The 26,630-nt window shown below is 39.4% G+C and overlaps 1 protein-coding gene across 1 annotated transcript in view; it reads left to right on the forward strand.

Annotated features, from left to right (window-relative positions):
• Positions 1 to 26,630, forward strand: part of ITPR2 (inositol 1,4,5-trisphosphate receptor type 2) — a 416,442-nt gene that overhangs the window by 78,972 nt on the left and 310,840 nt on the right. Inside the window, exons 3-9 of the mRNA XM_084877146.1 lie at positions 6,335 to 6,450; positions 7,247 to 7,333; positions 9,682 to 9,840; positions 15,655 to 15,753; positions 16,060 to 16,143; positions 16,464 to 16,610; positions 20,730 to 20,825. Coding sequence (XP_084733272.1) covers positions 6,335 to 6,450; positions 7,247 to 7,333; positions 9,682 to 9,840; positions 15,655 to 15,753; positions 16,060 to 16,143; positions 16,464 to 16,610; positions 20,730 to 20,825 — 788 coding nt within the window. The remainder of the gene's footprint in view (positions 1 to 6,334; positions 6,451 to 7,246; positions 7,334 to 9,681; positions 9,841 to 15,654; positions 15,754 to 16,059; positions 16,144 to 16,463; positions 16,611 to 20,729; positions 20,826 to 26,630) is intronic.

Below are 26,630 nucleotides of genomic sequence, written 5' to 3' on the forward strand. Positions count from 1 at the left end.
TTATTCCATTACCCTCCCCAACCCTCCCCTCTCCTCCCTTCCGTTCCACTTCCCTTCCCTCCCTTTTGTTCCACCCTACCCCACCTCACTCCACTCCACTCCATTCCATTCCACTCCATGCAAAAGAGGCTGACTGGGACCAAACAAATTGATTGTAACCTGGTGTGCACAGTTAGTTTGTAAAACACTTCCCTAAAGTTACTATTAATTGACTCCTAAATTATCTGTACAGATAGATGCTTTCTGGTGGTAATCATCATCAGAGAGCCAGTTTCCCTTGGGAATAAATCTACAATAACGACATTTAGGACTCCATGGTCTCTCTTGTTCTTGTGGATAAATCTCTGATCACAGAGGACCTAGCATAAGAAACTGAATTTGTTCTAGGTCTCCCATATGAGGATAGTAATTAATTTATTCACTAGCCAGTGAACAGCAAGTAATTCTTCAATCTAAATATCTCTATTACATATGACATAAAATAGCCTGTGTTAGAATTAAACATTTTTTTCCAAGCTGGCAGTTTTTATTGCCATGCTAAAATGGATTTAAAAAGGCAAGGCTATCTTTATAAAGTTAATTTTTCTGTATTAACAGTTTAATTGTCCAGCTATTTAAAAATTATTACTTTCTAAGTGGAGGACTTGAGGCAGTAAAATTTCCTGTTCAGGTGTTTCTTACTTGCTCCTTCAATTAGGCCATAGTTATAGATATTCGGATAGTCTCTTTTTAATACATTTTTGGGTCCTTGTAGCAGAAATTCAGCAGGTCTGGAGTATGAAACCAGACACAGCTACACTGTCAGGTTGTGTGGTTTAATTTCAGTGACTGTACATAGATATATCTGTTAAGTTTTAATTTGAGAAATATTGAATATCTTTTATTAAATTATGAATATGGGTTTTGGAGACAGATTGATTTGGATTAAGCCTAAAGACTAGCTTTGAGAATAGGTAAAATGTTCTGAGTTTCTCTTTCCTCATATTAAAACTAATACTCACCTCAAAGAATAATGAAATGTGGTTTTATATGTATATATTGTAACATATACTTGTAAATAAAATACCAATAAGTCTATAAAATAAATTATACATATATTGTTTCTATATATATGTTACATATAGATATGCATACATTTTTATATGTATAAATTAATTTCCATTTCTTTTCTTTTGGACTTGATATTTGTGTAATGGGATTTACAGACTTGCATTTTGATTTCTGAATCAGTCTGCTTATTACACTTTTTGATTATCTGTATAAATAATGACATTTTGAGAATGGGAAAAGTAATTAAAAATTATATGTTATGTTTTTTTTTTTGGGAAAATTCCATTTATGTGTAGTGGAATGGTTTGCTTACTCCCAAAATTAAACTTAGACAGAAATGAAAATTAGCATCAATGCATTTGAATATTATTTAAATTTATTCACTTCAAATGGAGCAAGAAAAAAAAGTAGAGTGTTGTTTGTTTTGGAGTATTTACCCATTAATGTATGAATCAGGTAATTGATATTTGAGCCTGAGAATCTATAACATTCCTATTGATCCCTTAACAGTGGAAGCCCCTTTGAGTTCTAACATGTTGGCAGTCTGTAACTACAGAAGGCCGTTTTCCTTCCTCGTTCAGTAGTAAAAGAGTGGACTTTTGCCTGGAGGAAGTTATTCTGCAGTCTTCATGGCTGCCCACCCATGTGCTGCGGTAAATGCTGATGTTTCCGAACACCTGCAGTGTAAATTCTCTTTGGTGTCTGTAACGTTCTAGAGAACACTGTCCCTGTTTGATACTGTCTCCACGCCCGCCGGATGCCGTGATCAAAGGGGGTAAAAGTTCAATATGAAGTTCCTATGCTTAAGGAGAACACGTTCCTTTTTAACTTCTAAGCATAGAGAGTTTTGTGCAGACACTGGGCCAGGATGTGTTCCTTAGAAAAACGGAGTAAACAGAGCTGCAGTTATATTTCAGGCTGGTTGGAGGCATACCTCTCCCCTGACCAACTGTGAATTCTGATTACCCTAGTCTGCCTGTCCCTCACCCTGGGGAGAGTTTTCTTACCCCTTTTCTGTTTTATCTTGGGGAAGGTCCCATTGTCTCACTGAACTCTGCTGCATCCTGTTTATATCACAAAGAGAAAAGCTCCAGCTGCCTCCCTCCCCACCTTTCTCCACCTGGAGATAATAAGTCCCTTGGCAGCCACATTCTCTGTAATCATATGAGGTCATCTTACGGGCTACCAAGAAAGAGCCATTTGTTGAGAGCCCGCTTTGTGACAGGCATTGGCTGATGGTGTTCTATGTCTTGCCTCATTTAAATCTCAGGAGGGAGGAGAAATGAAACAGAAAGTGCTCCTTCCACCAATTGCCAAAGGAAGTTGCTGGCCGCTGCGGTAGCTTGAACTTTAGGTATAACAGTCCTAGATGGAGTTCCAGAGACAGCTCTGGGTGCAGAAACTGCCTGGAGACAAATACTTTAGAAAGCATATTTATAGGCACAAAGCAAAAATGTTTCAAAGCTGGTTAGGTGGGTATTGTAAGCAGAGGTTTAAACTGGTTTTCAGAATAACGTGGGAAGGTGGGCGCTTTGAGTTACAGGTCACATGCCAGGGGTTTTGTGCTCCACACCATTCAGATGACTGGCAGATTCACTCCTTCCCCGAGCCTTTGTCAGCAGGCTGAAGAGGACCTTGCGTCTTTCATTTTAAAGTGAACACTTCTGTGGGCTGAATTTCCTTCCAAATTTGTAAAAAAAAAAAAAAAAAAAAGGTTCTAATTCTAAGGCATAGTTCTGTAATATTGCCTGATTGAATGTAGCACGTTATGTCAGGTTTCTAACATCTTTCAGCTTCTGAAATTCTGCAAAATTCTTGGTCCCAGGTCTTTAGGTGAAGCTTAAAAAAAGTTAACTCAAATTACTTCCTTTTATTTGTGCTTTTGGTGTTTGTCCTATGAGGCCAACTTTTCCTTTTTGATTATTTGTTGAATCTTTTTTTTAAATTTCTTTATTGATTAAGGTATTACATATGTGTCCTTATTTCCCCATTACCCACTTTCCCCAATGCATGCCCTTACCCCCTGTTATCTGTGTCCGTTGATTAGGCTGATATGCATGCACATAAGTCCTTTGGTTGATCTATTCCTTGAGTCTTGACATGATGAAGAGACTGTTGTTACCTAATTAACAAATGGCACTCCTCCCTAAAACCTAATTGTTAGCAGTGCATATCCCTCTAACGTTAGAGAGCGAGCGAGCTAGTTTTGAAGCAGGGTGACCAGGGCAGACAAAGCCCATAGCTCCTAGACAGTTGGACTCCTGCTGGCCGGGAAATGTGGGAGGCTTGTCGGGGCTCCGCCCCTGCTGGTGTCAGTGCCTGTGTCTGCATATTTCCTAAGATGTTTCAAGGCAATGGAGATTGCCTCTGCTGCTCACTGCCATGCTGTTTCAGGGTATTTGGGAATTTTATACAAACACTGTGAGCTCAAAGGGCTGATACTTGTTTGGGAATTGGGCCCTTTGGGTTCGTATTCAACCCTACTTTCTGTTGCTCCGTGCTGAGAGCTCTGTTAGGGTTTAGTCATCTCTTAATCTTATTGAAGCTATTGCCGGACTAATGAAGCAATATTAATAGTAATACCTCACATTTGTAAGAGGGCTTTGACATTCACAGGGTCAGTACTTCCACACAGATTATCTTTTGGGTGTATCTCAGCAGCCCTTCCAATGAGGCACGACAGGTATTATTCACACTGCATTGCCCGATAAATTGAGAATCAGACAAAATATCTGACTCAAGACCAGTTGATTTTTTCCCCCTGTTTTCTAAAAGAGGCAGAGAGAACTAAACACACACACACACACACACCACCACCACCACCACCACCACCACCGCCGCCACCACCGCCATCAACTAAGCAAATTTACAGAAGTCTGTATGCCCTTCGTTCCCTCCTGTCCACCAAAATAGTCCTACCGTAGTGGTGTAACATGAAAAGCGCTGCCACCTGTGGGGGATTGTGGACTAGGACCTTCACATAAGGCCCTGCACATAGAAAGGGCTTTTGAGATCGAAGGCTTTGTAGCTCAGACAGAGTGGGTGGAAACTTGTTCATTTGGCCATCCTCATGTTCCCTCTCCTTCACAGCCCTCCCACCTGACAGATTATTAAGCCTGTTGATTCTGATGTTTTCTTTGAAATCGGCTATTACCATCCAGCCCAATTTCAGATCCTCCCTGTCTCTCAGCATGCTGCCTTTGTGCTGGTCTTCTCGCCAGTTTGCTCACATCACCTTTCACACAGTGTTTGAGATTTCCCGGGAGACAAAGCACACACTCTCCAGCCTGGCACGTGGCATTCTCCAGGCCCTGACTTCAGCAGAATACTGCTCTTCATTTCTCAGCCTGAGCCCTGGCCTCCCTGCAAGGTTAGAGGGGCCCTCAGCATTCTTCTTCCCTGCCTTTGTTCCCACCTTGCCCCTCCCTTCAGAGCATTTGAACCCCTTTGGCAATGTGCTGAATTCCTCTTGGTTCCTTGAAATTTGGCTTGTGTCTTCTCCTTTGGAAAAACTCCTTGGCCTGCCCTGGTGAAGTTGACCACATGCATCTTCATACCCCACAGCACCTGCCCAGCGTTCCAGTTCAGGGTGAAACCGGAACACATGGTGGGGGCCTGTCTTACCCACTAGCCTGTGAGCTTTCTGAGGAGAGGGACTGAGTCTTAGCACCCGGCAACACCACCTGGCCAGGATGCCTGGCTTGGCAGGATGTGTGGCTTCACTTCAAAACCACTTCAGCCTCAGTGATTGGGATCATGACGCATACCCTTGCTTAGCTAGCTACCCAACGATACCACTAGTTAGGAGTGCTACTGGTGTGGGGTAAAGCTTAGGAAAAACACTTTCTCTGTCAAAGGAGCATTTCCTAACGAACTTGATTAGGAACTTGAAGTCCATGGCGAACCCAGTTTTTCTCTCTTCTTCTCATACATGAAAGGGGTCACAAGTGCAGACTGCAGATTAGAGTTCATTTCTACTTAAATAAGGCTTTGGGTTTTTGCAGCACTAAAACAATGTGGAGTCTGGTTACTTGCCTCATATAGGATAGTCAAAATAGCATGCATTAAATCAAGAGAACTTATTTGGAGATATCTGCAAACAACCTCTCTATTTGTGCTTAAAAATTTGTATAGTTTCATTATAGAGGACAGAATGTGGGAAATAATTTCTAGGGCTTTTATGTTGCCGAGGATAACAGTTCTTAGGTCTAGTTGTTTCACACACATGTGCCAAGTGGTGATTCTTGTGTCATATTGTGTTTGTGATGGTCTCTCATCCTACCTTTAGGAGTCCGAGGGTGCCTGTTTTCTACTACTTATACAATATTTATACACTGACATCAATGATTTTTAAACTATAAACTATAAAGTAATAATTAGTTTCTAAAGCCTGTGTATTTGTGTGTGTGTGTGTGTGTGTGGGGGGAGGAGTGTCAACCAACAGAATTTAGCCATTTCTTCTGAATTTTAAAAATTCCTTAAAAATTTTACAGTCATATTTTTTATTATTTGTGCCATTATAATAACAAAGAAGTGAGATTTTATTTTTCTAAAATATATATTAAATTTTAATATATATATTTAAAAATATATATATATTTTAAAAATATATATTAAAAAAAAAAGAAAAACAGTTTTTGCCTTTTGACTTAGAGATATCACCAATGATGTCATTTCACTAGGTATCCCGTCCTGATGTTGAGTGGGAGAGTTAGGACTGTAATCTTGGTTTCAGTTTGTTTTTGTTTTGCTTTTCCCCCTGCCATAACACACTATGTCCCAGATTTTCATATTCACCCAGGTATGTGGAAACTTGGGGAATGGTGACTGAAATGTGGTTGTTGTAATTGTTTCTATTGTTTGCATCCCTTTGCTGTCAAAGACACATAAAATGAATAAGTGATTAATTGTGCAAGGTCACATAAGGCAATCATGTCATTCTAACGTCATTCTATTCAATTTGTGAGACCACATGCCCCATTATTATTAATAGTGCTTCTAATATTATGGTTACCTTGGTTTGATTTCTTCATAAATGACTCTAGCTAAAGTACCCTTTAAGAAACTTAAAGTAATGAAGAAGCTGGTGTTTTCACAGTCTAAAATGTTATTTGAACAGGTTGTTATAGAGGGAATTCAGGAGTTGGCTGGAGGATGGGCTACATGACCTTTAAATGTTCTTTACTCTCAGGGATTCCAAGATTCCAGTGCTTAGGCTAATAGAAACATGTAAGACATGCTGATCCTCTCAAGTGACATGATTTTGTTTGTTGTTTTGTCACAGATTGCCTCTTTAAGGTGTGTCCTATGAACCGATATTCTGCCCAGAAACAATATTGGAAAGCTAAGCAAGCCAAACAAGGGAACCACACCGAGGCAGCCTTGCTGAAGAAATTACAGGTAAGAGCCAGGCTTCTACTTGTCTGGCTTAGGCTGGACCAGGTACAGCAGCAACAAAAAATCTATTTCCTAGGCTCATGATTTCACTCAGTCCACAGAGATTTAGAAGAGTAGCAACACATTGAAGCTGGAAGGGACTTTTGAGTGATAGGGTGTGCCTACTGATTCCCTGGTGTGTAGGTAATACGTTCCTGCTGCTGTTTTTTAGGGTGTGCCCGACAAATTCAGAGATTCACATCAAACTGGAAACCAGTTCAGAATCTCTGTAGGAATAGCAGATCCAGTTATATTTTACTTGGCACAGTACTTTATTATTATTATTTTTTCTGAAAGATTGGAAAAAGAAAGTCTGGTGTTTCTGATTTGGCTGAGTACAAATTTGATAAGACTTAATTTGTGTCATTAAAATTTCTGTTACTTTCATCATTGAAACTATGTTTTGAGACTTTTGAAATTCATCTACTGTCCTGGTTTTTCTTGCCATATTCCTCTGAAAGTAATTGTAAGACCACAGAGCCTCGGGCTTTTCTGAAATTTCCAACATGAAAACTTCCCAAGATATTTTTGGCCACATTTCAGCGTTAAATTGAGAGAATCATCACATTATATTATAATCATGTATTTAATTATTGTCACCCTACCCTAAGCCCCAGGAATAAAGCGGCCAACCTGTTTTATTCATGGTTGCAACCTTTGTGCTCTTTGTTCCTAAAAAAAAAAACACCAAAAACCCTTATTTCTTTGTCAGTTATTGTATTCCGTTTGCTATGTTTTCACTCTGAATATCATTTTATAGCATGCTGCAGAATTGGAACAAAAACAAAATGAATCAGAAAATAAGAAGCTGTTGGGAGAAATCGTGAAGTACAGTAACGTTATCCAAGTAAGTGTCGATTTACTTTCTCTTAGAAGAGGTGAACATTTTATGGATAATTTGCATTTGGTTGGGATACCAAGTAGCACTAAAATTTTGGGGTGCAATAGTTCGTTCTTTGGGAGTACTTATAGATGACGTGATATTTCAAGTTGACACTCATCACACTATTCCAGGTGTTTAGTAATAAGTCTGCTATATACACATAAAGAAGTGAGCTTCTCTGGATGCATCCACAACTTACTGCATCAGAAAGAAAAAGATAGGGAAACATGTAATAGAGGCACTAGGTCATGTAATAAAATAGCCCTTTAGTATTAATGGGGGCTAACGTGTAACCTCTGAACCTTTATCTTTTCACTTTGTAGAGAGAGGAAAGTTTCAAATTGTACTTTTCGATGGAAATTGTCCTTGACTTGTTATTAGAAGAGCTTCCATTTCAATTAGCGTGCACACTGATTTATCGCAGCTGCATTCCTTTCTTGTGTTTCACTAGATTTATTAGCTTTTGACTTGGTTATTTGTTACTATATGCCCCACCTTGTTCCAAAAAGAATGTAAGGCATTTTCAGAAATACCACATAGAAATAAATAAAATAGAAATAAATAAGGCAACTGGGTCAAAGGGAAAATAAGAGTTGAACAAATTAGTGAAGTCAAGGGTGAGGCATGTTTATAAAAACCAGTTTGTCAAAGGATCTCTTACCCTTTGGGACAGCATGGATGGACCTGAAGAGTATGAGGCAAAGCGAAATAAGCCAGTCAGAGAAAGACAAATATTACATGATCTCACTTATATGTGGATTCTAATGAACACAATAAACTGACCAACAAAATAGATTCAGAGACGTGGAAGCATGGAACAGACTGATAGATTTCAGAGGAAAGTGTAGATAGATTTAAGAGGAAAGGGGAGGGGAAGAAATTAACTAAAGAACTTATATGCATAGCCCATGGATGGAGACAATAGTGCTGTAAAGGCGTGGGTTGGGGTGGGAGCTGGGTGGATGGGGGAAAAGGAGGAAAACTGGGGGACATCTGTAATATTATCAATAATAAAAAGCACATTTAAAAAAAGGAACAAAACAAAAAACTCAGGTGGGTCCAAAAGAAGTGGGGTTGCCCCATGAGGGTTTTCATTTGTTTATGGTAAAACCAGAGGCCCAATGCACGAAATTTGTGCACGGGTAGGGTTCCTAGTGGCTGCTGGCTGCCAGCCGGGGACTTTCTTCATTCTGCACTGCCACCTGGTGGTCAGCACACGTCATAGTGAGCAGTCAAACTCCCAGTTGGTCTAGCTTCCGAGGGGGCAATTTGCATATTAGCCTTTTATTATATAGGATAAAAACCAAGGATATTATAATGAGTTTTTCAGAAAGCTGATTTCTTTCTTAAGTTTAAGAATTTCCCTTGCCCTGGCCGGTGTGGCTCAGTTGGTGGGGTGTCATCCCATGTACCAAAAGGTTGCCCAATCCATTTCTAGTCAGAGCACATGCCTGGGTTGTGGGCTCAATCTTCAATAGGGGGCATGCAGGAGGCAGGTGATCTATCTCCCTCCCTCTCTCCCTCCTTGCCTCCCTCCCTCCCTCCTTCCCTTTGCCCTCCCTCCCCTCTTCTTCTCCCTTCCTCTTTCTCTAAAATTGACCCCCCAAAAATCTCACCAAAACAACAAAAAAAGAATTGCTCTTTATTTTGAGACATTTTCCTCTTATATTGTATTTAAACGACCATTTATTTTTGAAATGATTGTAATAATAGAGAGGAAGGTTGTTTGTTTTAGTCTTCCTACTCAGTAAAACAATGTTTTGGAAAAATTTTGTTCATGCAATGCAAAAAAATCCAAGAAATGGCACTTCTGGGCTCATCAGAGAAGGGGTGGCTCAGCATCCGTAGAAGTTGTACAGCCCGTGTAGACTGCGCCATCTACCTCCTGACAGAGGAAGGAATGGGGATGTCTGTGGGCAGGGATGGTTATTCATACTAAGTGTGTCTGTACATTATTTTAGTTTTGTGGTTTCTCTGTAGTATGGTTTGTTTTTGTGGCTGTGCAGGAATGTGGTTTGGGGGAACTTCCAGGTCCCTTTGGAAAGCATGGTTTTATTTTATTATTTATAATGAGAGGAAAATCAGTCAGAGGTGTTTTCTGGTTTTCCTCATGTGCCCACTTCATTATGAAGCAGAGTGGGGGTGGAGGTGAGGAGGAATCCAAAGAAGTCAAGTTGGGAAGCTGGTGAGTTTGGAGTTTTTGTTTAATCTTTACCTTGTTAAGTGGGTCCATGATACGTGTACGAATGTATAAATGTATTTAACAGAGGAGATCGCAGAATGAGGTGGTAACCCATGTCTTCTCCCTACAGCTACTGCACATAAAGAGCAACAAGTACCTGACTGTCAACAAGAGGTTACCTGCTCTGCTGGAGAAGAACGCCATGCGTGTATCTTTGGACGCTGCAGGAAATGAAGGGTCTTGGTTTTACATTCACCCCTTCTGGAAGCTGAGAAGCGAGGGTGACAATGTAAGTACATATAAAATTAAGAGAATGACAGTGCATTCATAAAGACAATAATTCTTCATGAGAGAGCCCATAAAGTAACAAGGAATTAAGAGTTCTCAATCTTCACCTATTACTTTAATATTCCTATCTTCAATAGGTTAAAAGCACTTATTTGTCGTACAAATTGTGCTCAGGAATTTTAAAAGGACAGTTTAAACTAATAGAATATCATCTTCCAACGCGAATTTGTGTCAGAGAACTTAATTAACCTTAACTTTGGCTGTGCTTTAGAAGAGAGAGGTGGGGCTTGCTTTTCTGCCTAATCAGGAGGGAGCCTGGCTGTAAGGAAGCAGAACTCTGCCCAGCACAACGTGTCTGCTCCTTTGAATTAATAGAGTAACATAGTGAACCACGGTGGTGTTTTGTTCCCTGGCTCTCTGGTCTACTGTTTACAGTCTAATACATCTTAATAGACATGTGATGGATGCAGAGCTATAGCTTGGCACTTGCTCTTTGATGACATTTAACGTACATTGCGGAATATGTGCATATTGTTTCCTGTAAATTTTGGCAGTTGGTAAATTTTGTGCTGGTTTACAGAGTAGAGAAAATAAAAATTACGGGAAATGATTCAATAAGACCCACAGTAAGATATTTTTATGTGTAATAAAGTAGCGGGTGATAGTCCTTAGCACATAGGAGATGCTCAATACATGCTGATTGGTAGTCAATACTGAATACATTTCCTAAATAGAATACCCCACAAATATGGGGTCAGGTGATCAAGAAAAAAAATCATTGAGATAAAAAAAAATTGTAAGTTCAGAACAGTATAAAAATGTAATTATTCTGATAGTTTTCTCAATTATATTTTAACTAGAGGCCTGGTGCACAAATTCATGCACGGGTGGTGTTCCTTGGTCTGGCCAGTGATTGAGGCAAACTGGGGCCATTGCACCCCCAGGGCAGCTGGCTTGGGGGCGGGACTGTGGGAGGTTGGCTGTGGGCGTTGAGCATCTTCCCCCTGGTGGTCAGTGTTGCATCAGCTACCTGCCAGTCATACTGGTAGCTTGGTCCTTTATATATATATATATATATATATATATATATATATATATATATATATATATATAGAGAGAGAGAGAGAGAGAGAGAGAGAGAGAGAGAGAGAGAGAGAGAGAGAGAGATTGTGTTGGATATTTATTGTCTTAGAAATGTCTTCCTTTATAATGAATCTATTTTTCAGTGAATTTTGAAGTACAAAGTCTATTCCACAGGATGCGAGCTTCATGGTTTAATTTGTTAAAAATTATCTGGTGATGTCTTTCTAGGTAAGGTTCGGGTGCAGCATGGCATGAGAGATGTAATGCACTTTAAGTCTTCTGTTGATTCCTCAAGAAACAAGTCTTGCCTTTTTTTTTTTTTTTCTTCTTTTTTTTCTTTTGGCATCAAGTGATGTGTGCTGTGAGCATGATACATATATTTTAATTTGAATAGGTAGTTAATTACAATCAACTCTCAATTATCCAGGGGCTGATTATGTTTATGAACAACTTATTCCTTTCCTTGTTTTGCTTGTCTTCCCCCGCCCTCCCCCCAAACCCCCCTGACTGCCTGAGTAGTGTCCCTGTCTTTCGGAGGCCCATGAAAATTAAATGTCAAAACAGACAAAACAGGAGCTCAAGCTCTGAAGGAATGCGATGAAATGATTGGATATAATAGGTGATTAGATTAGCTGTAGATTTTAAAAAAATGCATTCTATCCTGTTTATTTATTTATTCTATTTGTTCCTTCCCTGCTTCCAAGTGCCTTTCGAGGGTCAACAGAGAGTTGAATGTAATGAACTATTTGAAATCATTAGTTGTATTGTGTAAATAAAAAGAAGCCACCACCCAAACACTAGGTCTTGGTTAAAATGGACATGGCAATTGTTTGGTGCCACAGAAATCCTTTTGTATAGATGTGCTTCGTAAAGCATGGCTGAAACAACCTCCCGCACTGCTGTCTGCTGAAATGGCTCACTGTTGTTGCTCACCACCATGCAGCTTTTGTGTGTGATGGAGGATGCTGTGAAAGCATAAGCACAGCCACAACCCTGTATTTGCCACGTAAATAGTTGTATTGTAATGCTCATTTTCTTCCTTAGGAATAAGCAGCATTTTTTTTTTCTAAAATATTAAGTCTACAGTATTGTATTGGAGGCAAATGCTGTCACTTCACAACGAATGGCTCAATATTTACTGATTTAAAGAAACCATAATAAACTTAGAAGAGGAAATTGCAAGGTTCAAAGGACCTTTAAGATTATTATTTTTTTTTACTATTTAGCAATTACTTTCAAGTTATAGGTATTCAACAAGATGTTTGGTTACTGAAATGAAACGCAAGAATGAGGCTGGGGAGAAAAATGCTTATATCTTCAAAAAGCAATGGTTTCTGTATCTTTGTCATATGTCTAAAGAATTGTGGGATAGTTTGGGGGGAAAATAGATTCATGGATTCCTCATCTTCCAGCTGTATAGAAGCCCTTGCTTGCTGTTGAGTAGCTAGGAAGTCACTGGGGGAGGCCTTGAGCAGAGTACATAAATATTTTATTTTCATTCATCTTCCCATGATTGAATAGTCAGTTTTTTCATTTTCAACTTTGATCTAAGAAGACATTAGTTCTTTATCATGATGGTAGATTTTAAAAGTGAGAAAAGGATAGGCCTCTTTCCATCAAGAGAAAAATTCAACTCTTAGGGAAAGAGACTCTTCAAAAAGCAAGTAGGTTTTGCTATTTTGCAAAACTGGACTCCTTGAATTTATAGCAAAGGCAGGACTAAGACTGATGGTGTTGCTTTCTACTGCAAGGTTCTTTCCCCGATACCAGGTGCCACTTCAAAAGAAGGGTAGCTGCTAGACGTATTAGAATATTCTTCATTTTCAGTAAAATCCCAGCTTGAATCTCACCTGGCTGTTAAGTAGAATCGATAGAAGTGCTTTTGGAATTGAAAATGTTTAGATGTTTGTGCACTAAAGCAAATGTGATGTGGCAGAAAATGTCTTTATCCTCGAGTCCTGTATTTAATAGACAGCTTTTCAGAAGGCAGCTGACTTCCATCTGTGGATCAGGCCCCAGGCTGCACTCTTCTGAGGATCTTTCCAAGGTCCATATTTACCAAGTTATCTAAGTAGGTGTGTATTCTTTGAGAGGAGGAACTATTTCTTACCCTCTTTTGTATTCCTCTATTCATCTCTTACTGTTCTTTTTCATTTCTTGTGATTGGCATACTGCTTGTTTCATTTGAAAGTCTTATTCAACTCTAAGTCTTAATCATTAGGAAACGACCTGATATCAATGAATTAATGTTAGACTCTCTTTGTGGATACTGTTCTTATGAAACCTTAGAATTTGGAACATTTTGCTTATGTGGCTAGTCTCATTATGTAAGTTGTTATAATATGTTGTTATAATATGTAAGTTGTGCCTGGCCGAGGTAGTTCAGTGGTTGTCAACCTTTGAACCAGGAAGTCACAGTTCAATTCCTGGTCCAGGCATATGCCTGGGTTGTGGGTTCTATCCCTGCTTACCAGGAGACAGCTGATCAATGATTCTTTCTCAACACTGATGTGTCTATCTCTCTATCCCTCTCCCTTCCTCTCTTAAATCAATAAGAATATATTTTAAAATACATATATGGATTGGCTCAAAGCTTCCAAACAACTATAGTAAAATAGTAAGACTTAGAGCAGTGAATATTAGTGCAACCAAAGGTATTCTTGTATTTGGAAGAACATAGCTAAAATATAGAATTACATTTAGCAACTTACTGGCTGATATTTACTTTGGTTCAGATAAGAATGACATAGTAAACCAGACCCAACTGTTCTTCAAGAAACTGGAAAACCAGATGCAGCCTTGCCAGGCTGTGGTGTCAGTCTCACTGTTTATAGTAAGGAGGACACTCAGCCTTGCATGTGGCTGAGACTTAGAGCTGCCTTCGTGTCATGTGCAATAACAAGTTGTGGTGTCTTTTTTTTGAGGATGTTGGGAATATATTTATGTCATGTTGACTTCTATATGTTCTTGTTTATATTTAATTTTAAGAAATACCAATTCATTTTTCAAAATTAAAGATACTATAAAGATATATTGTGAGCCCTGGCCGGTTTGGCTCAGTGGATAGAGTGTTGGCCTGCAGACTGAAGAGTCCCAGGTTTGATTCTGGTCAAGGGCATGTACCTTGGTGCAGGCACATCCCCAGTAGGGTGTGTGTGGGAGGTGGCTGATCGATGTTTCTCTCTCTTTGATGGTTCTCTATTGACTACCTATCCTCTCCCTTTCTCTCTGTAAAAAAAATCAATAAAATATATTTAAAAAAAGATGTATTGTGAAACATCTTCTAGCCTTTTTACCATCACCCCAGTTCCCACCCATCTCCCAGTTAGCCACTAGAAGGGTTTCTTATGCATATACTTTTACTCCCTTCTTTTTTGACACAAAAATAACCCAGCTCTGCCCCCTTTACCTCTCCCTCAGCACTGTTTCTTGATCTCTCCTTGTCTGTACACAGGGAGTTTCTATGATGGGTCTGTGTGTCACATCATCTGACTGATGATGACTTGAAAGGCAGGGAGATCTTTAGGGGCTATTTCTGCAAACCAGGCTTCTCTGTCATATTTGAATCTCCAGATATGTGACCACAGTACCATGTGTGAATGTGGACTCCTGTATATAACTCCTGTATATATAATTCCTATAAAAGCTTAATTTACATGAAAATGTGAAATTATATTTCTTAATATCTTGGCCTAGGTCTTGGTGTAGAACAGGGAGAAGTTCTGTTTATTGTTGTCAAAGTCCTAATTTGTTTCCCAGTTGTCTATCAAATGTATTTCTTCTAATATTTAGTTGTTGTGAAATATGCATAAGGAAGGTATTTGTTTTCAATTCCCAGATGGTGAGCAATTCTATAAATGGCAGTGTAGGTAATAAGTCTTTGATGGAACTTAACGACAAAAGCAACTTCACTATCTATAAAATTAAACTGTTCATTATTATAATTAAGAATGCATAACTTAATTTCTCCACATTTTGAGTTATAAATAGAAGTGCTTAAAGATAAAGCAGATAATGATAGCATAAATGAAAAAAAAATCAACTTAGACTTCTGTAGAGCATTTTTCCCATATCCAATTTTAATTTTAATTTTAAATTGAACACCAGGATTAAGGAGCACTATTAGTTTGATATGTTTAAGATAAAATTGAAGGAGATGCTTAAAGCCACGAACAGTACACATAGTTCTGTAAGGTCCTTCCTGATGCTACATTTTCTGAACCCAGAAGACATTAGGATGTTTAACAAATTTCTGAGATGATAGGTACTGTCAAATTTAACAGGTCTGTCTTTGGTTCCAGAGATAATACAAATGCATATCATTACCTACTTCTACTTGAAGTGGTTCTACTATTTAGGCGGATAGGTTTTTGGGGCAGTTGCATTCACTGTCTCTATCTGCTGTGCTCATAGCATTAATACCTCGTGGGGAGGAATAATGACCTGTTATTAACATTAAGAAAGCTCTCATTGAAAGGGAAGACTGATAAGAAAAGGATCTACACTAGCTTTATGAGTTCAGACTGATGGGCACTATGGGACATGATTATCTGATCATTTATCAGAAGAATTTTACCTGAAAGAAAATAAGAATTGAACGGAAGCTTGTACGGAGGATAAAGAGGCCAGGTGTTATGTCAATAAAAAGGACTTTCATGGAGTTATGTTTAGCTTCAAATACAGACCGAAGATCCACGCAGTGTCTCAATGGCGACTTCTTTCTGATTCCTAGATTGTTGTTGGCGATAAAGTTGTTCTGATGCCCGTGAACGCAGGACAGCCGCTGCATGCGAGCAACATAGAGCTTCTCGATAACCCAGGGTGCAAAGAGGTACGTTCAGGAGGAAAACAAATGAATTTTTTGATTTTTCTCATGAGAGAGAAAAAAAGGCATATAGTTCCTTGCATTATTTTCATAAGCTTAAGTCTAGGGATGCTGATCAATACTCCTAAGGCTCAAATAGATAATGAGTAGTTATTATACTGCTATTTTCAGATGGTCCTTTGGAGACATTTGTGTGGAAGTATCTACATCATTGTCCAAAGTTGTCGTTTTTCACCTTTTGCTAGTTGAAGAAATAATTTCTGTTACAACATGGAACTGCAGTGGTATAACTGGACATTTCTTCATTAATAGGTGAATGCTGTTAATTGCAACACCAGCTGGAAAATCACTTTATTTATGAAATATAGTTCCTATCGAGAGGATGTGCTGAAAGGTGTAAGTATGTGCTGCACAGAACATTTGCTGGAAGAATCAAAGGTCGTTTTACTGAACTTCCAGATGCAAAGCATGTGCATCCCCTGGTGTTCATTGTTTAGCATGTGACTATAAACCTATAAACCTATAAACCTATAAACCGAGAATGTGGCTGTATACTCACAAAAAGTGTTTCATTAGTTTTCTCTCCTGTATTTTGAAATGTAGAAATAATTGTTAAACACTAAGGAGATTATCAAAATCAGAAAGATACGCTTGGTCCTTATGTCTTATGGTCAGCCTTTTCTTGATAATACAGTTTTCTTGACTTGTTTTTCTAGGGTGACGTCGTTAGATTGTTTCATGCAGAACAAGAGAAATTTCTGACCTGTGATGAATATGAGAAAAAACAGCACATTTTTCTTCGTACAACATTGCGTCAATCAGCCACTTCTGCTACGAGTTCTAAAGCGCTCTGGGAAATAGAGGTGTGTGAAATGTTATTTGGCTTTTAATAAGTATTTACATCAACAAAACAAGGTTCAATAGGCTGATTGCTTTATCATTATAGGCTTCATGTATGATAGACCAATAAAACATTACTTTCTGTGAACTGACTTGCACCTCTTTATTGCTGTGACCGGTTTGATACATTACTGCTTCCTTTACCTGTCTCCCTCTTGTATAAGATGGGCATATATGTGATTTTGCTTTTAAAAAATCCATTGTGAAATGTTTGTTGTCAACATTGATAAGACTGAAGGCGATGTGTCTCCACTGTCATTGGAGTTAAGATGGGGTAGGATGATTCACTTTAAGAGAACATCAGACCTACAGTCCTTGCAAAGAACAGTTAGTTCTTCTGGGGATGCCATTTATTTTTTATTGGGATGAGGAGAGCCATAGTTAAGGATTCATTCAACCTTTGAAAAGTATTTTTAAAATGTCCCAATATGGTAGAGTAATTATGAAAATGTAAGATATGGATTTTTCTTTACAGAACCTTTCTATACAGTGGAGGAGATAAGATATGCACAATTTCTTATAAACAAGCCAACATCTGATAAATTCCATCTTGACTTAATGAATATCCAGGCTTATACATTGGATCACAACCACCTTAAATCCAATTACTTCCCCTTTACAGCATATATTCTCTGATACTTTAATATCCTAAAATGAAACTCATAGGTAATATTATCTAAATATTCTCATGATTAAAAATTAATAAAATGCCCCAAATTATAATATGATGGAGAAATAAAAGGAAAATACTTTATAATAAAATAATATCTACTTCAACATGTAGAATCGTACCCTAGAAGATAGTATATGTATACCTAGCTTTGAAGGATACACAAGAGAAGTGGTAAATGCAGAGGGTAAGATAGCATTCTATGTGAGCACAGGAAAATGAAAGAGCAGAGGTGCATAATTAAACTCTTTAGTGCTTAACAGAAGAGACTTAATTGTACATGATTATAAAAGAGGGAAATAACCATAATTGAAACAGGGACAATAAGGCAAATTACAGACTACTAAAACAGAGAAATGAAGTAGTATGATGTTTATGCATATGAGCTGAGCCTTAATTATAAGTGTAACATCAAAATAATTCTCTAAGTGATGACATGGTTTGTAATAGAGATGAAATAGCACAAAAATGTATTTTCTATCTTGAAATCTGCCACTGGTTGAGGCATCCTTTCAGTCTGTGGCATACAGGAGAGACCATATCCCTCAGGGGGAGATAAGGAATTGAGAAGGTGTTGGGGAAAAGAGCCATCACCCTAGACTTCTTCCTGACAACTTCTCTCATCCTGGTAAGACTGAAAGATAAGTTACCTGAAAAGAAATTGATAATTAAAATATGCATTTTCTTACCATAAATTTCTTATCAGTATGCTCCAAAAATTAAAAAAATAAAGGGATAACAATAATGTGAGATATTATTTTAAAACTTTATTAATGAAATACAATGATGAAAAGGCCACATAATGACTTCCCTCTACAGTGAATTCCCTGCATTTCATGTGCCTCTGCCTATTTGATGTTTGGCTCTAAATTTGTTGAAAGGAGTTTTGAATCTTTTCAATATATTTGCTATTAATTTTATAGCTTTGGCTGTAACTGTACCACTGCACTGAAATCCATTTCAACAAAATGCATTAGTTGGAAATGTTATAACCCGCTGAGCAGTCAGAAGGGAGAGAGTGAATAAATTATTCAATAATGTTGAGATGTCTTGAATTCATTTAAGCTTCTCTCTTCATAGTGTATTTCTCTTAAATTATTGGCCTTCTCATATAACTTGATGTAAATACTTTTTAATATGATTATGTATCAAAGTATTACCAATTTATATTTGTGGCGGGTTTCTTTCTGTAGGAGATCTGAAGGAAGTAGGCTGGGACACATTTCTCTGTTGTATAGTGTATCAGTCAGGAAGTCTGAGCATCAAGTGTTTCAAGAAAAGAGGTATTTCATATAGGAAATTAGGTTTCAGTGTTACTGGAAGGACTGGATGGGGAAACGGGTCGGGAGCAATGGTCTTATATGAGGATCTGCAGTGCAGTAATCCACTACTGCCCCTCCTCTGAGCCCGTCCAGGCTTCTCCTCCTGTGCTTTGGGAGTCTTCACCCACCCACCCAGTGAGCCTGCATCGCAGCCAGTAAGAGCCTGCACTCCACCCTGTGGGAGCCTGTACCCTACTTTGTAGGAGCCTGCATTCTACCCTGTAGGAGCCAGCATACCAGCCAGTAGAAGCCTGCACCCTAGGCTGTAGGAGTCTACTCCCCCTCCCCCGTAGGAGAATACCCCCCACCCTGTGGGAGCCTGCATCCCAGCAGGCAGGAGCCTGCACCCCACCAGGTAGGAGCCTTCACCAGGCAGCCGCCACCATCTTTCCTGGAGCCAAAAGAGGATCCTCTCTATACTTTGCTTCCAATTCTGATGAAATGTCTCCAGAACCCCACCAGCCAGGCTTCCTGCCCCTGTAATTCAGGGAAGCATGGGAGGGTGAAGGTGGGATGGCCCTGTATGCTAACATGTGTGAATTGCAGGATGTATGATATCTTATCCACTGCCCTTTATGCCAAAAGCATTCCTCCCAAGTCACTGTGACAAATGAAAACATCTTCCTTTCTGTATCTCCAAATTGTCCCCTAGGGAGCCGTACTCCCATTGCTAGGCGTACTATAGGCTAGTTCTTAGTCTGGGATCAATGGTGATTTTCAAGTTATTTGTTAATCTCTAGTATGTGTATACAAAATGTGTGTGCGTGTGTGTGTGTGTGTGTGTGTGTGTGTACATAAGAAAACCAAGATTTATCAGATTCTCGAAGGTATCTATGGCTCCCCCAAGGGAGCAAGAATTCAGACATTGACAAGGTCACAGATGCTGGTGTGATTAGCAAAGGATTTGTGGAAGAAGTTTGATTTGAAAACTGAGCCTTATAGGATGGGCTGGTTTTAAAGACTTCATCCACTTGTAAGTATTTTCATAATTATCTCATTTGAGCTATTGGAGTAGGAGAAGACATAGAAGATGGAGTCTAACAAAAGGCATAGGAAGTTGCATATATATATTAGCACACAGAACATGGGGCTGAGCAGGAGTTCTCGAGTGGTCAGTGTTAATAAAAAGAAGCTAACTGTTGAGGGAGAATGATGAAAAGTACTCCTAGCACTCTGATATGTCTCGTGATAGTTATCACCATAACAATCCTATGAATTAAACCCACTTTATACATGAAGAAACAGGCTTGAAGATGTTAAATTATTCACTGCAATCATTTGATAGTACCTGGCTGGGCCGGGACTCAAACACAGTCATCTTCAGGCTGTAAAGCCCGAGTCTTACTACTGCACCAAACTGGCCATTACCACCTGTTTCAGATCTTCTGCTTTTATTCTCAACCAGCCTAGTGGTTCAGCATTTGGGGCAAGGCCAGTTCCAAGGACAGGCATCAAAGGACATGGTGCTAGCCAGAAGCACACATGGGAAGGGGCAAGATTTAAATTATCCAGACCTCCAGGCCTGGGCATTTGTGGTTCTCTCTGCCTGGAATGAGCTCTTCCAATCTCTCTGCATGACTGTCTCATTCTTATCTCTGGGTTTCGGTTCATACATCACCTCCTCATGCTGTGTGTTTTATCTTAGGCTGAGGTCCATGCTAAAGTAGCCTTCCCTGGTTCCTCAAATCTTATTCATTGAAAGCTCTAGCCTTGTTCATTGCTGTGTCCCTATAGCCTAGAAGACCACCTGGCACATCACAGGTTTTTCATACTGTTTGTTGAATGAATGCTTAAATAACAAATGGGGGGAACCCCACCATATTTCCAGTTTTGGCCTGGGACTATGTCTTTTGAGAGAAGCTGTATTTGCAGACATAAAGCGTATTATCATGCATGTACAGTGAGTTCACTGTTATGTCCTTTGCTCATTTATGGGGACTTTTATTTTTTTGCCACGTTGTCCTCTCACGAAACACAGATTTGAAGAGTTAGCATCAGCAGGCGGGCACCCTTTGTAAACTGTTGGCATTTGCTTGCCAGGTCCATGAATATGCTTTAGCCATTATGGTCCCTGCTCTTTTTGTCTGCAGGTGGTTCATCACGACCCATGCCGTGGGGGTGCGGGGCAGTGGAACAGCTTGTTCAGATTCAAACACCTTGCAACTGGGAACTACTTGGCGGCAGAGGTAAGACTGGTGGATGTAGTGCTATGGAATCTCTGATTCTGAAATGGGGAAATAGGCAGTTAGGTTTTCTAAAATACATAATATTTGCAGGAGCAAGTCCAAATTAGGACATTATACACGTTTCATTACTGCCTATCGTGTTCTGGGTTGACGGATACATTTTTCTTCAAATGTGAACGTTAACTGAAGCCTTCAAGTAATCTTTGTCTTAAACAACATAAAATGAGAGGCATGGGTACATGGAACAGACTGACATATGTCAGAGAGAAGGGGGCTGATGAAAGAAGGTGAAGAGATTAGGCAAAGAACATATATGCATAACCCATGGTCACAGACAACAGTGTGGTGATGGCCAGAGGAAGGGGGGATGAGGCCTGGGGCTGGCATGAGGTGAGTAAAGGACGGACAATGGAGGACATCTGTAATAGTGTCAGCAATAAAAATATTAAACAGCAGCAGAACTCTGGGGGTTGGTTTACTGGAAGGTCAAGTGGAATGGGGTATCTGATTTGCATATTCATGTGATTGGTCCTAAAATTTCCCATGGAGCTTCACTCTTTCAGAATGTCTGCATTGGAGAGGTGATCAGCTCATTGTTGTATAGTCTGGGTAGTTTCAGGTTTATCCCCAGGGGCCACTGTTTCACTGTTGGGTGGCTTTCATTGTTGATAACCCTGGAGAGGAGAGGGTTTTCTTGCCCAGACATAGAATTTTCTGAGAACTGTCAATAAATATGGTAAAAACATGTAAGCTCTTTTCTTTCTCTGCTAAAAGCATGCTTACAATCATACAGACAGGAAGGGTGGAGAAAAGTAAAAGCATAGAGGTTTTAGAAATGATTTGATTAAAGTGTGGTTATCTAAATTGAAAATAATTTAGAAAATACTGTTGTTGTTTCTTTAAGATGTATGAAAAGATCCTTTCATTCTACTCAACTCTTTTTGTTTTTCAACTTTGTTTCTTCTGGGATTTACAACCAGCATTTGGGGTTTTTGGTATTACTTACCTAACTTTGGGGTTTAGATGTGAGGGAGGGTGAGAAAGTGGGGATGGAGAACTGATGAGAAAAAGGTGTGGGACACAGGACATTTCTATAAACATGCCGATCCCCTATCTAAACTGGCACCCACCCCATGGCCTTTCCATCCTATTAATCTGTGTTTACTGCCATCTGATTTGTTGTGCATTTTCTATTATACATGCTTATTATCTTTCTCTATCAGAATGTATGTTCTATTAAGAGAGGGGATTTTCTTAACATCACCACTGTTTCCCCTGCACCTAGGACAGTGCCTAGAACTTATTTGATGAATGTATTTGGGATGAATTAAGGAGTATAAAGAAGCTATTCAGGCTTCTATACTGGGACGGAGAATTTAGGGATTTGTATCTGAGAAGCATTTGGAACCACATTTGGGCAAATTAATCTCTCTAAGCTTCAATATCCTCTGGTGAAAGGGGGATAATCACAATATTTATATAGTAAGATTACTAAGAGAATTGAATGAGGTAAAGTGCTTGGCACAGTGAGTACATGGCTCAAGGTAAGTGGCATGATTCATTTTATTATGTGATAAATGAGGATTCTTCTTATTTTATGAATACCTGACTCATTATTTATGAATCCCTTCAGCTGAATGAAATATAGCGTTGCAATTTATGGGCTTCTTATACTTGTTTTGAAGTTTTTTGAAAACTGTTTGAAGCAAAGTTAAGTAGTGAGGTAGAAAATTTTTATCTAGAATAAGAATTAGAAAAGTCTACTAGTTGTCTCAAAAAAGATAAACTAGGATTAAAATTCTTTTGGCTTTTATGTTCATTGTTCTTTTTCTTTTTTTTTTTTTTTTTTTAAAATATATTTTATTGATTTTGTACAGAGAGGAAGGGAGAGAGATAGAAAGCTAGAAACATCGACGCGAGAGTCATCGATCAGCTGCCTCTTGCACACCCCCTACTGGGGATATGCCCGCAACCAAGTTACATGCCCTTGACCGGAATCGAACCCGGGTCCCTTCAGTCCCCAAGCCGACGCTCTATCCATTGAGCCAAACCGGTCTCGGCCATTGTTCTTTTTCTTAATTCACTTTTCAATCAATGGATGTTTTAGCTACAGATGTTGTCTACAAAAACGATATAATTACATATTGTTAGTTTTCCTCATTAATTTCTGTAATTAAAACAGTGTCATTTGATACATTCAATTGGATTCTTAAGAATTAAATTGTTGATTAACTTTAATGAAGATCCATGTCCTCAATACATAAATGAACATAAATACATAAATAAACACTGAAAAGTAGAAAGCAGCTCAGACCTGTATAAGAACTTGAAGGATTATCTTTTCATTGTATTTCTAGAGAACACAACTTCAAATGTCAGATGCTATTTCGTTCATTAAAGAGTGTGATATGTTTGTAGTATCTCTTCTGTCATCTTTAATACTTTAGATAACATATTTTTTATGGCAAGGTGAGAGAAGGAGAATTAAGCATTAACATGTATCTGAAAATTAAAAGCTAGGGATCTATTTTCTACTGACTTTAACTAGTATAACAGATTAAGTGATTCTGTGTAGTATTGTAGTGTCAAAAAAGAAGTCATAGTTTCAACATACTGACATCCATTAGTTGGGGTTTTACACTTCATATGTTGGCTCTGTCCAGACAAGTCCTACCTCAGCTGCTTGTGCTGCTGGTGGGAAAGTGTCCAGAGGTGTGGCGAAGTCACAGCGGTTGTAGTCACTGCCGCTTGATAAAACACTGATTTTCAACAATAGGTGGAAACTAGCCCGTGACAGTTGAAAAACAATGATCATCCTTTTGCTTTTTAAAAATGCCCAGATCTTTCATTGCAAAACATTGTTCATGTCATTGAGGCTGCGTGGGGAGTTCCCAACTGTTGAGTTGTAACATCCTAGGAGCATTTGTTTTATTATAAGAGAGAAAAAGCTCCATGGCTTTTATTCATTTTATTTTTAATATCCAGATACTACTTAAAAAATAAGACACACATGTTATGATGTTGAAAATGCTGGAGTTGTAATTATTTTGGAACTTATAAAACAGCAAACACCATCTTTAAGGTTTCAGACCTGCTGAATAGGTTTCTTTAGTGCCCATGAACTACACAGCCCGGTAGAGAATGCTGCAGGTAGAGCAGGAAACAGAGGACTTAGTCCTTGCCCTTTCTGAACCGTCTAGTGTAGAAAGCAGCACATAGTAGATGACACAGGATTATCAGCGGGCAAGGTTGTGGAGGGATGATTGTGTGTGTGTGCAGGTAGAGTCAGGTTCGTGTGAGATTAACTAAAGAAGGCTCTTGCTTGGGGTGAACTTTTCCATGATTCTCAAATAAAGCAATACACCCAGGTTGGCAGAGAAATAAAAGGGAAATCCTTGTTGACATTGCCAAGGAGACAGATAGAGATGTGGAATGTCTAAATCCTGTGCAGACAATGTAAAAAGAGAGGGCAGCTGAAAGAAATGGGTTCCAACCAGAATTACTGAGTGACAAACCCTTTGTTTGTAGGCTTTGAAAGGAAGTATTTGAAGGGGATCTAATTAGTAACAGGAGTGAAGTTGGAAGTTGATCCTGGCAGCTACTCTGGAGGTCGGGATTGGACAGCTATTTGTAAACATTTGGTAGATACCAGTGATGTCATTAGAAAAATCTAATTTCCACCCTTAAAGAGCTCTCAGTATTGTGAGATAAATGTATTGCAGCAAATTGGATTGTGGTGGGTTTATGAGAAAACACTGAAGTGCAACACAACTTTGATAAAGGTGCCAGGGAGGTACAAGGAAGGGGGAGGAGGCCAGAGGAGGACTTGTCAGTGGAAGAGGAAGGCAGGTGCGAAAGAGTGTGCTCAGGCAGTGGGGACAGCTTTTCCACAGGGAAGGAGGCCGGGGGTATTGTACAAATGAGTTCCATGTACAATACATATGTCACATGTAGGTGTGGTGGTAGAAGGTTGGAGGAGAGGGGTGGGTCCAGAAATAGAGGGCAGCTACCTTTTTCAGGCCACATACATTAAGCTAAGGAGAATGGGTTTATCTTTAAAGAACTGTGTTTCAAATAAATCTGTGCTTAAAGAGGAACTAGGGATATATCCCAAGAAACCTGAAACACCAATCACAAAGAATGTATGTACCCCTATGATCATAGCAGCATAATTTACAATAGCTAAGAGATCTGGAAACCGCCCAAGTGCTCATCAGTAGATGAGTGGATAAAGAAGCTGTGGTATATTTACATCATGGTATACTATGCAGCTATCACAAAGAAGGACCTCTTAACCTTTGAGAGAGCATGGAAGGACCTGGAGAGTATTATGCTCAGTGAAAAAGCCAGTCAGAAAAAGACAAGTATCACATGATCTCACTCATATGTGGTATCTAAGTAACAAAATCAACTGATGAATGGAGTGGATCCAGAGACATGGAAACATGGAACAGGTTGCGAAATCTCAGAGGGAAGGCGGAGGAGGGTGGATGGGTGGGAGGTAATTAACCAAAAACTTTGCATAAGCCATGGATGCAGCCAGTGGGGTGGTGAGGGCCCGGGGCAGGGGGTAAGGGTAGGCTTGAGGGAGTAGGTGGGGGAAAAAAGGGGACATATATAATACTTTCAACAATAAAGATATTTTAAAAAGGGGAAACAAAAGAAAGAAGGATCTGTTACCCTTGAGACAGCATGGAGGGACCTGGAGAGTATTATGCTAAGCAAAATAAGCTAGTCAGATGATGAGCCCTGTCTTCTTGAATTTCTATGGAGGCTTCATTATATAGTTACTAGAAGTCTGGTGCATGCAAATTCGTGCACTGAAGGGGGTGGTCCTTCAGCCTGGCCTGCACCCTCTTGCAGTCCAGGAGCCCTCAAGGGATGTCCAACTGACACATACGCCTGCTCCCAGCAGGGAGTTGCAGTCTGACCTCCCTCTACAGGAGGCGATTGAGCAGGACAGCTTCCATCACCCTGCTGCTGGTCACCGCCCCTCCACCCCATCGCCATCCCCTCCCTCTGCCCGCTGGCATGCACCTTGGCTATCCTGGCCTCACCTGCTCTTTGGCCCCACCTCCTGCCGACCAATGTTTCACTGCTCGGTAGATTTGCATATTATGCTTTTATTATGTAGGATAATTGATTAAATCATTGGCCTTTGGTGAACAAGTCACCATCCTGCCTTGTAAGGTCCCAACCCTACAATCATAGCCTCCATCCTTAGGTTACCTAGGGGCATTCCAAAGTCAACTTTTTAATGTTACAAAAGACACCTTTATCTCTCTCACCACCTAGGAAACTCCAAGGGTTTTAGAAGCTCTGTGCTAGAAAAGAGCTGAAGACCCAATATTTATTCTTTATTATAATTCACAATATCATAGATACTAAAGTAAGCAGGGACCCTTATTCAATTTAGAGTTTCCAACAGTACTGCTTTATAGAATTCAAGATTTGTTTTGGAGATATACACAGTGCTATAAAACTGTGGACAAAATGTGGAATAAAGTATTTAATTATGAATGAAATAATATATTTGTGACTTCATCAGGTACTGCATTATGGTTCAGTTCTCTCCCTATAATATCTGTTTCTGTGGGCCATTCATGTAATTAGGTGATATAAGGGGAAGGAAGACAGACATACACAGCACAATTGTCAGCTGTCAGCACACTCACTGCTAGTTTGCCATAGATCTTTTACTCTTGTCACCTATTGGTACAGGAGAGTTAACAGCCATATCTCTGGGGGAGAGTGTAATTTTATTATATTTTGAATATGATAATAAGAGAGCCTCAGTAAATAGTA

Source organism: Pipistrellus hanaki, assembly GCF_964339955.1.
Source record: "Pipistrellus hanaki genome assembly, chromosome: 3".
Lineage (NCBI taxonomy): Eukaryota > Metazoa > Chordata > Mammalia > Chiroptera > Vespertilionidae > Pipistrellus > Pipistrellus hanaki.